Source organism: Carassius gibelio, chromosome B7 (assembly GCF_023724105.1).
Source record: "Carassius gibelio isolate Cgi1373 ecotype wild population from Czech Republic chromosome B7, carGib1.2-hapl.c, whole genome shotgun sequence".
Classification (NCBI taxonomy): domain Eukaryota; kingdom Metazoa; phylum Chordata; class Actinopteri; order Cypriniformes; family Cyprinidae; genus Carassius; species Carassius gibelio.
This window is the reverse complement of record NC_068402.1, coordinates 2,697,505-2,708,465: the sequence shown is the minus strand read 5'-3', so window position 1 is coordinate 2,708,465 and position 10,961 is coordinate 2,697,505. Positions and strand designations below refer to the sequence as shown.

Below are 10,961 nucleotides of genomic sequence, written 5' to 3'. Positions count from 1 at the left end.
CACCTATTTGTCTTTTGTCTGGGTGAAAACTTCAGTCAGCGCAGTTGCTTTGATATATCTATATAACTATGACAAGGAAACTGGTAAAACAGCTCAAAAATAACTTGCTGATCTATTTCATCAATGCTGTAGATCTTACATAAAATCAATAACACTCCAGACAGGGTTGAGTAAAGTTTCCTAAAATAGGAGTAACTGTGCCGAAAAGAACAAATGGGATGTTGTCCCTTTATTTCTTTCAGTGTAATTCTTGATGGATGACATCTTGCTCTGACATCAAATTTTAAACGACTGGAAACAACAGAGCATATTTGTAAACCTCACCCTGAGTGAACGTTTGTAGAACAGTTTGCACATACTGTTGAACAAAGGCTGGAGGCAGTGATTAGACGACATCACTCAACTCTGACATACAGTACTGCAATAACCCATTTTAACATGCCAGCCAAAATAAAAAATACTACTATAAGAACATGTTACATTAGTATGGCATTGCCTTCTTATAAGAGAAAAAACATCTGACAATGAGTCATTGAGATTTATCAGTCTTTTTGTCTTCATTTATTTATTTGATTAATTTTATACATTGAAGTATATTTTGTATTTTTATGCTGATTATGTGAAAATGAACAGTATTGTCAGAATATTTTCCTGAAGACGAAAACTTGTCAATCCAGTGCATCACTTGATGATGGTACACAAATAAATAAATAAATAAAAGCTGTAATTATTTCAGTTATTTTACAGCGTCACTGGAAAAGCTGTAGTAGTGGAACTGAAAGGCGTAGCAGGAATGTGTCAGTATGAGCTGCAGAGCTATTCCCGCTATAATAATGTTTGTTGATTTTGCTTTTACGTTCGATTGTGCAAATGACGAAGTCTGAAGTAAAAAAAAAAAACAAAAAAAAAAAACAATTGAAGTTGAAACCGGTGAGTCCAACCCTTCAGGTCCCTCCCTGAATGTGAATTGTTAAAGCCAGAGAAGTTCTGACACCTCCATCATTGATCCTAAACTCCCAGAACATCTCAGACGCTGGTAAGAAATGCTTTAAACTTTTTTTACAAGCATATGTTGACTTATTGACTACACTACTGGGAATCTAGAGACAGATATGTGTAATGACATTGCATTATAACAAGACTTAACAGATTAAGTCTATTCATACAATCAGAAATGGTATGATACTTTGATATACATACCTTATACCATGTAGGAGGGTCGCCTAATGTCTGAATGTCATTGCATCAGATAACAAAATATGTAGGTGTCCAAATAACTGTTGGAACCACTGTGTCTTCCTATGCCTTTGTATACAAGTGCAAACTGGTGCATTAGCATGGTTTAAATCGTACTTATATGACCGCCATCAGTTCGTAGCAGTGAATATAAGTCTTTTGTATATAATACCTTGTATTTAATTAATATTAAATAGTGACAGTTATTTATTTATTTTTTTTTATTTTATTTACAAGTTTTTTTTTTGACTGCTGTGAAAAATATATTTGTGTTATTGGTCAGTGCTATGATGTCCAAATTACCCTTTTTTCCCCAAAGCTACTGACTATGGAATAACTATATACTATATCCTCATAATTGAGGATGAGTTTTGAGGATTCATCAAATTTTATAATTTTGATCTCGTTGCTCTTTACCATTGTAAGGAAGTTAAATGGTTGCACTGTGTAGTAAATACTGGGGTGTAACACTTGGTTGCATTTAACAATTGAAAATACACATTAGTTAAGCTCAACTTCTTAGATTGCATACATTACTAGTATAGCTAAGATAGCATCTTGGTTCCTAAAAAAAATAAAATATATATAAAAAAGAACCAACCACTGCTGACACAAAGCAATGTAAAGATGTTAAGCAACACACATATGTTAGTTTTAGGGTTTAATTGTTAATGTTAAATTGACTTAAAATTGATCAATAAGATATTACTTAATAAGCTCTGTTAAACTAGGGGGAATTGAGAATCCAGGCTAATGTTTATTTGTGTCTGCAATGAAATGAATGAGTATTTCAAATAAAGTCTGCCTGCCATTAATTGATTTTTAAATACATGTTAAATAACCTAAAATGTAAACATTTTTGTTGTTGGTTTTGAGTATACAAGCTGAAACATGTAATTTAAATTTTTGATTACAGGTAAAAAAAACTGCAGGATTAACAGATATATAAGCAAATAAACTTAACTGATGAGGAGCAATTGGATCTATGTGACTATCCTGGGGATAGCATGCCTGATGATTGGAGTCAATGGGAACAATACAACGAGTAGTAGCAACTCCACAGGAGGCTGGATATCTTCTAACATGACCTCAAACCAAACCCAGACACGGCCTCCCAACATAACCAACATCCCGCCCCTAACACGGCCTCCAAACATAACCACCACCCTGAACCAAACACGGCCTCCCAACATAACCAACATCCCGCCCCTAACACGGCCTCCAAACGTAACCACCACCCTGAACCAAACACGGCCTCCCAACATAACCAACATCCCGCCCCTAACACGGCCTCCAAACGTAACCACCACCCTGAACCAAACACGGCCTTCCAACATAACCAACATCCCGCCCCTAACACGGCCTCCAAACGTAACCACCACCCTGAACCAAACACGGCCTTCCAACATAACCAACATCCCGCCCCTAACACGGCCTCCAAACGTAACCACCACCCTGAACCAAACACGGCCTTCCAACATAACCAACATTCCGCCCCTAACACGGCCTCCAAACGTAACCACCACCCTGAACCAAACACGGCCTTCCAACATAACCAACATCCCGCCCCTAACACGGCCTCCAAACGTAACCACCACCCTGAACCAAACACGGCCTTCCAACATAACCAACATCCCGCCCCTAACACGGCCTCCAAACGTAACCACCACCCTGAACCAAACACGGCCTTCCAACATAACCAACATCCCGCCCCTAACACGGCCTCCAAACGTAACCTCCACCCTGAACCAAACACGGCCTTCCAACATAACCAACATCCCGGCCCTAACACGGCCTCCAAACGTAACCACCACCCTGAACCAAACACGGCCTTCCAACATAACCAACATCCCGGCCCTAACACGGCCTCCAAACGTAACCACCACCCTGAACCAAACACGGCCTTCCAACATAACCAACATCCCGCCCCTAACACGGCCTCCAAACGTAACCACCACCCTGAACCAAACACGGCCTTCCAACATAACCAACATCCCGCCCCTAACACGGCCTCCTAACGTAACCACCACCCTGAACCAAACACGGCCTTCCAACATAACCAACATCCCGCCCCTAACACGGCCTCCAAACGTAACCACCACCCTGAACCAAACACGGCCTTCCAACATAACCAACATCCCGCCCCTAACACGGCCTCCAAACGTAACCACCACCCTGAACCAAACACGGCCTTCCAACATAACCAACATCCCGCCCCTAACACGGCCTCCAAACGTAACCACCACCCTGAACCAAACACGGCCTTCCAACATAACCAACATCCCGCCCCTAACACGGCCTCCTAACGTAACCACCACCCTGAACCAAACACGGCCTTCCAACATAACCAACATCCCGCCCCTAACACGGCCTCCAAACGTAACCACCACCCTGAACCAAACACGGCCTTCCAACATAACCAACATCCCGCCCCTAACACGGCCTCCAAACGTAACCACCACCCTGAACCAAACACGGCCTTCCAACATAACCAACATCCCGCCCCTAACACGGCCTCCTAACGTAACCACCACCCTGAACCAAACACGGCCTTCCAACATAACCAACATCCCGCCTCTAACACGGCCTCCAAACGTAACCACCACCCTGAACCAAACACGGCCTTCCAACATAACCAACATCCCGCCCCTAACACGGCCTCCAAACGTAACCACCACCCTGAACCAAACACGGCCTTCCAACATAACCAACATCCCGCCCCTAACACGGCCTCCCAACATAACCAACAACCTGAACCAAACACGGCCTTCCAACATAACCAACATCCCGCCCCTAACACGGCCTCCCAACATAACCAACAACCTGAACCAAACAATTTTTCCCATCATAACCACTAACTCAACCCAAACAAAGCCTCCCAACATAACTAGCTTGACCCAGACACGGCCTTCCAACATCACCACAAACCCAACCCAGTCAGGCCCCATCACTGTAATAAACATTATAACAATGTCAAGTTCTAATACTCAATCAATAGTAAGTCAATTATTTTTCCTGTTTAAAAATGGAAATGACAGTCTCGGCTGTTAAAGCTCAAGTTCTTTTCTATTGCAGGAAATCACTGGCAGGGATAACTGCAGGAGAGATAGAGCATGTTTCTCCGCTCCACCTTCCTGCAATCCAGGTGCACAAGGTTCCTGCTATTTCCTCTCCACAAGAGGAGTAAGCGGGAATGCAAATAATTTTACTTTTGAGCTCAGTGGAGAGACAGATGGTTACATTGGAGCTGGCCTTTCTAGAGACACCAGTGTAAGAGATTATATCCAGTTGTTTTTTTATTAGACATTTCTTTAAAAAAAAAAAAAAACAAAAAAAAAAAAAAAAGCCTTATTACACATTACACTCTGTTAAACTGAAGAATGGCATTCTGGTTGCCTGACTAATCAACTTTTCTCATCCACAGGGTCAGGGTGCCACCGTCTATTCTTGCGCCAATATCAATGGTGCACTGAAGTTGATTCGTTCCACGCTGAACAATCAAATTCTGACTCAGGATAACACAGTAAGGCCCTTTTTCTAAAACTGGTAATGCATAAAAGCTGATTAAAAGATACTAGCTTTGACTTCCTCATCCTCTAGTCAATAACATCCAGCAATAACACCATCAACTGCCTTCTTATAGTTATTTACTGTTGTGGAAGAATTGTGTCCAACTCCTTAAAGTTTAGTTCTGTGATATTTGTAGACTTTTAAGCATGAATGTGCATTTCAAGTCATTATAATGCCACAACATTTGAATAGTGTTTAGGTACTTCACTCCACTGAAAATACTTACATTTCGTGTATTTTTAGCCTTTCTGAGCTAGGATTGTTTGTATGCTAAAGAACTCAGATACAGTTTCCGTGCCATCGTTGCAGTGTGACATTAAGTAATATACTTCTGTTGTGTCACAGTTCATCCCTGGAAGCGTCCGTGGCTCAGTGATTGGCAAAAAGATTCAATGCATTTTCAATGCTGCAGGTCTCAGCAGCACAGCCCGTGCTGCAACCACAGAAACTTTTGTCTTCCTTTTAACAGGCAGTGTATCAAATGGTGAGTGCAAAACTTTGATCAAGTGACTTACATATGTTTTGAGACAGAAGTAAACCATTTTCTTCCATCTAATCCTATTTCCAGGTTCTCTTGAATCTCCAGTCAGTAAACTAGCCACCAATGGGTCAGTAGACTTAAGCAACCCTAACAGCACAGATGTATCAGTAATAACCAGTACAAATGCCACTGTATCTAATACCACATCAATATCAACAACTACCCCATCTACGAACCTGACCCAGACGGTCCCTCCCAACATGAATGCCAATGTGACCAAAATGGGTCCGCTCAACACGACTGCGAACTTGACCCAGACGCGTCCTCCCAACATTACCACCAACATGACCCAAATGGGTCCCCTCAACACGACTGCGAACTTGACCCAGACGCGTCCTCCCAACATTACCACCAACATGACCCAAATGGGTCCCCTCAACACGACTGCGAACTTGACCCAGACGCGTCCTCCCAACACGACTGCCAACATGACCCAAATGGGTCCCCTCAACACGACTGCGAACTTGACCCAGACGCGTCCTCCCAACATTACCACCAACATGACCCAAATGGGTCCCCTCAACGCGACTGCGAACTTGACCCAGACGCATCCTCCCAACATTACCACCAACGTGACCCAAATGGGTCCCCTCAACACGACTGCGAACTTGACCCAGACGCGTCCTCCCAACATTACCACCAACGTGACCCAAATGGGTCCCCTCAACACGACTGCGAACTTGACCCAGACGCGTCCTCCCAACATTACCACCAACGTGATCCAAATGGGTCCCCTCAACGCGACTGCGAACTTGACCCAGACGCGTCCTCCCAACATTACCACCAACGTGACCCAAATGGGTCCCCTCAACGCGACTGCGAACTTGACCCAGACGCATCCTCCCAACATTACCACAAACTTAACCCCAAAACCGTCAGGCTCTAATACCTTGACCAATGGCAACACCAATAATCCACCATTGGTAAGCCTTTTTCCTTATTTAAAAATTAAAATATTAACCATCCTGACTGTTGAAGTGAAATTTGCATTTAAATGATAAAAATTACTTTTACAAGTTAGCTTGTAAACCCAGCACTTACGTTTTCCATCTAATTTGACTTTGTTTACGGAAGGAAATCACTGGCAGGGATAACTGCAAGAGAGATAGAGCATGTTTCTCTGCTCCACCTTCCTGTAATCCAGGGTCACAAGGTTCCTGCTATTTCCTCTCCACAAGAGGAGTTAGTGGAAATGAGAATAATTTTACTTTTGAGCTCAGTGGGGAGACAGATGGTTACATTGGAGCAGGCCTCTCTCGAGACAAAAGTGTAAGTGATCAAAACCATTTTTTTTTGTATTATTAAATATAATAATCAAGCACTGTAATTAAAAACCCAAAGTAAGGTTCCCTGACTAATTTACTTTTTCCATCTTCAGGGTCAAGGAGCCACTGTCTATTCTTGCGCCGCAGTCAATAATGAACTGAAGTTTTTCCGTTCCACACTCAACAATCAAATACTGACTCAGGATGGCACAGTAAGACCATTTTTGAGAGAGCCTGCTCTATACTTCTCTATAGTTCTCTATACTCTATACTATGCCAATATAAGCAAAGGATATTCTTAACAGTAAACAATATGGTAGTATATGAAAAAAATGTGAATGGTAACTGTCCACACAGGAATCAAATGTTGCCTCTAAAATCTATGTAAAAATGCAATAATACTTAAAAATGTACCAAAATAGACTTTCTCACAGCACTGTATATGCCACATTAGATTTAGGTTACTTGCCATCTTTGCATTTTAATATTCAGAAATATTATTTCTGTCTTGCTGCAGTTAATTCCTGGAAGTTTCCGTGGTTCGATAATTGGAAAAAAGATTCAGTGCATTTTCACTGCTGCAGGTCTCAGTAGCACTGCCCGTGCTGCCACCACAGACAGTTTTGTCTTCTTTTTAACAGGAACCGTCTCAAATGGTGAGTGTGACACATAAATCAAGTGAAAATTATTATTATCATGACGTATTTATTTTATTAATTTATTTTGCATGTAATTCTTACTACTCTCTTTACTCCTTTTCCAGGTTCTCTGGATTCTCCAGTGACTAGACTGGCCACAAATGGGTCAGTGGACTTAAGCAACCCTAACAGCACAGATGTTTCAGTAATAACACCCAGTATAAACACCACCACTACATCCCCAAACACCACTGCATCTACTGCATCCGGAGTATCTACAGCTAATAATGGGACAAACAATGTAAGTGGTAACAGACTGGCAAGACCGTTTTTGTTTACGATTGTGTTGCTATTTGTGGTGAAGTTAAAGTAAAGTGTTTCTGGAGTCGATGTTAACAGCTATTGGTCTGGATGCCTAATTATTGTAGTATTTCTTTTTGAAGCTTGAATTTACTTGAGATTTTATGCAATTTGTAAACATTCTTAACAGATGCATATGAATTTTTGCATTGCATTTCAAGGCTAATATCAACATAACTTTGCAGGACAAGGTCACCAAAGACAACTGTAAGAAGGACAGGGCATGTTTCTCTGCTCCAACCGACTGTGACCCATCCAGCTCAAGTAGCTGCTTCTTTGCCTCCACAAGAGGAGTGAACGGAAACTCTGACAATCTCACTTTTGAGCTCAGCGGGGATACACCTGGTTACATTGCAGTTGGCTTGTCTCGAGACAAGAAGGTCTGAAAAACATCAAATTTAATTCTAATATATAGCCTTGTCAAAAAATAAATAAATAAATAAATAAATTCATAAATGAATATATTCTAACATTTGGTTTTGGACAAAAAACTCTTCTTCTCACAGGGTGATAGTGACACAGTCTATTCTTGTGTCAATGACAATGGTGTGGCGAGGTTCATCCGTGCCACGCTGAATAATACCATTCTGACTCCGGATAAGTCTGTAAGAAAACCCTTTTACAGAGCATTTTCTTTTATTAACAAGCTTTGCACAAAAGATTATTGACCATAACTGATGTGGTAATGAACAGCAATTGGGATGGCTTTAAAGAACAAAGCATTGTGGGACAACTATACAGTAGAACAGTAACAATGTAAATGTTTGTTCAAACCCAGAGTAGAGCAGGGGGGTTCATGGAATGCTTTGAAGTGAAGAAACACCTCCGTCACTGTGACATTTGTACTTGTTTTGTCTTGCAGTTTAACCCCGGATCCTTCCGTGGCTCTGTGAACGGCACTAGGATTCAGTGCATTTTTGTAGCTGCGGGTCTCAGCAGCACTGCCCGTGCGGCAAATACAAGTGCTTTCCTCTATATCTTAACTGGCAACTATACAAATGGTAAGAGTGACGCTACGAAAAAAGTACTGAATAAGATTCCAGGTTGTAGCAAAATTAAAATGTTTTCTTTGTTTCCATTTCCACAGGCACTCTAGGGTCGCCAGTCACACGACTGTCTACAAATTCACAGGTTGACCTAACCAACACTAACAGCTCAGATGTCATAACACCCACTACTGTGGTTTCTACTACAGCAAAACCAGCTACAACAGCAGGGAGCAATGCACTGCATCACGCTGCATCTCAGGGTAAGAACTCTATACGGCCACACCAGGCCAGACAGAATCTGCCTTTCGAGAGAAAATCTCTAGTGTTAGAAAGAGTCACACAAAGGACTACTCTTTAGCTGCTAAATGCTCTTATCTGAAATGAATTTGTGCATGATACATATTTGCTCAACAAATAGGAGAGCATTTGAAACACAGGAGTAGTTTCTAGCCAGTAGAAGTATTATCATTTTCGTGATGTGCTTTTCAAGATTCAGTTATTTGGAGAAAAAAGATAAAGCATTTGGAGTTCTTTAACAAACGACTTATTCCTTTTTCTTGTCTTTCCAGCTGCTCTGCTAATTCTCTCAGGGATCCTTGCAGTCCTCCTGTTGTAAGGATACTGCCAACACATCATTTACTTTCTGAAATCGGGCAATGAGCACTGAACGCTTGATGACCCCAACACTGAAGTAGATGTGACTGTGCAGTATTGGGACTTTGAGAACAGTGAAGGAAGGAGCTGAAAATGTTGGGAAGAGGGCAATACACCATTTTTGTGACCTGTGTCTATGTGGGAGAGAGGTTGTGTTTGAGAGTGTTTTTGTGAGCATTAGTGTTCATATTCTAATAACGTACTGCTAGGTTCCTTCACAGAGAGGGCAGATAAAAATGTTTTATAAAACAATAAAAATGAAATGGTCTATTTAATTTAATTGTGCCAGTATGATGCCACCAAGTGGCTGAAATTATTAAAGATTATTATTTTTAAATGTCTTAATTTATATTTGCAACTGTTGCCTCAAAACTACTGTTCCCTGTAAGTTTTAAAGTCGCATGTATATTTTTATTTGAAGAAAAAGAATATATAATAAAATGTTCATGTAAACGATGAAACTCCCAGATCTGTGTCTCTCTCTCTCTCTCTGTCTGTGTGTATTTTCACCAGTATAAGAATAAAGGTTTAAGGCAAGCATAGACCAAAGCTAAATGCAAACAGTATGTAAAGTTAGGAGAGTTAAAGGAGAGTGCAATGGAGAACTTTGTTGATGTCAAATGGTTGCAAATTCAAACAAGCAGGGGTATGTTTCCCAAAAGCAACCATGGATGCAAGTTCCTTCATTACAAATAGAGCTCAGTGGAACTTTCAAACATAGGGGACACTATATGTAGTGCAAGTGACAGAACTTGGTATTGTCAATGCTTTTGAAACAGAGGCTCCTCGGTTACTGCTACACTGCTAGCAATTGGTGTCACTTTACAATATATTTTACAACAATACACTGTATTCATGGTTTTTATTGTAAATGCAAATGCATGATGGGAAATTGATGGACAGTCCTGTAATATTATTGTAACTACACTGTAGAAGCATTATTTTACAGACACCACAAAGCATTGTGGGATAGCACTAAAACTGGTACTTTCAAATTCTAACATAAAAAGTCCAGCTTTCTTAAAGCTGCATTAGGGAACTTTTGACGCTATAGCGGTTAATAAACAGAAGTGCTTGCGTCTTGCGGAAGAACATCGTAGCCGGAACTACTTCTCTCTGTTTATGTCTATGAAGAATCACAAAGGTACTGGGTTACTCCGCCGCAGTATCCCCGAAGCAATCTAAAATAGTCCGAATATAAACACTTATTATAGGTGCACCCTAGTGATTCAGGACAAGCTAAAAACACGGTTTGGAAAATGGATTTATGGTGTACTCGCTTATATACATTTTTCTACATTTTGAACACAAAACAAAGTTATGGACCGCAGCTCTGATTGGTTGTTTCTTACCGGGAGCGATGCATTTCTGAAATATTTCTGAGAGGAGCTTGATTTTTTTACACAGATTATCGGTCTCATATTCTACTGTCAGGACATAATGACAGGTTTAACAAATATGTAAAAAATATATTTTTTACAAAAGTTCCCTACAGCACCTTTAACGTTAAAAGAAACTTTTTAAAAAGGTATGATGTGCCTCAAACATTCTTTCAACTTAATTTTGATTTAAAAATTCAACATTCTAGGAACGTTGATTTGTAACATTCCAAGAACATAAAAAGGTCCAGTTTCCATATTAATGTAATGCTATTTTAAGGTTAGTAAAATGTTCCTGCAACATTCTCTCAGTCATTGAAACACCTGCT

At 40.7% G+C, this 10,961-nt stretch overlaps 1 protein-coding gene across 17 annotated transcripts; it reads left to right on the top strand.

Annotated features, from left to right (window-relative positions):
* Positions 1-1,010: 1,010 nt before the first annotated feature.
* On the top strand, positions 1,011-9,668 carry si:cabz01007794.1 (uncharacterized). 17 transcript variants are annotated; one of them, XM_052561750.1, is made up of 16 exons: positions 1,011-1,036; positions 2,153-2,475; positions 3,988-4,233; positions 4,312-4,506; positions 4,661-4,759; positions 5,152-5,290; positions 5,375-6,270; positions 6,422-6,616; positions 6,726-6,824; positions 7,130-7,268; positions 7,376-7,551; positions 7,796-7,990; positions 8,117-8,215; positions 8,473-8,611; positions 8,698-8,859; positions 9,169-9,668. In XM_052561750.1, the coding sequence occupies exons 2-16, from the start codon at positions 2,203-2,205 to the stop codon at positions 9,213-9,215; spliced, it is 3,099 nt and encodes a 1,032-aa protein (XP_052417710.1). In that variant the 5' UTR covers positions 1,011-1,036; positions 2,153-2,202; the 3' UTR covers positions 9,216-9,668. The 17 variants fall into 17 exon arrangements, with proteins under 17 accessions (XP_052417710.1, XP_052417711.1, XP_052417725.1 ...); XM_052561751.1 differs by having other exon boundaries at positions 2,153-2,491; positions 4,040-4,233; XM_052561762.1 differs by lacking the exons at positions 1,011-1,036; positions 2,153-2,475 and adding exons at positions 2,706-2,972; positions 3,621-3,699.
* The last annotated feature ends 1,293 nt before the right edge of the window (positions 9,669-10,961 follow it).

What these genes read in the sequence shown, in the direction of transcription:
- si:cabz01007794.1 (XM_052561750.1), top strand. Translation starts at nt 2,203, where the DNA reads ATGAGGAGCAATTGGATCTATGTGACTATCCTGGGGATAGCATGCCTG. An exon ending in GCCTCTCTCGAGACAAAAGT is followed by an intron (nt 6,617 to 6,725) that starts GTAAGTGATCAA and finishes TTCCATCTTCAG; the next exon opens with GGTCAAGGAGCCACTGTCTA. An exon ending in GCATCACGCTGCATCTCAGG is followed by an intron (nt 8,860 to 9,168) that starts GTAAGAACTCTA and finishes TTGTCTTTCCAG; the next exon opens with CTGCTCTGCTAATTCTCTCA.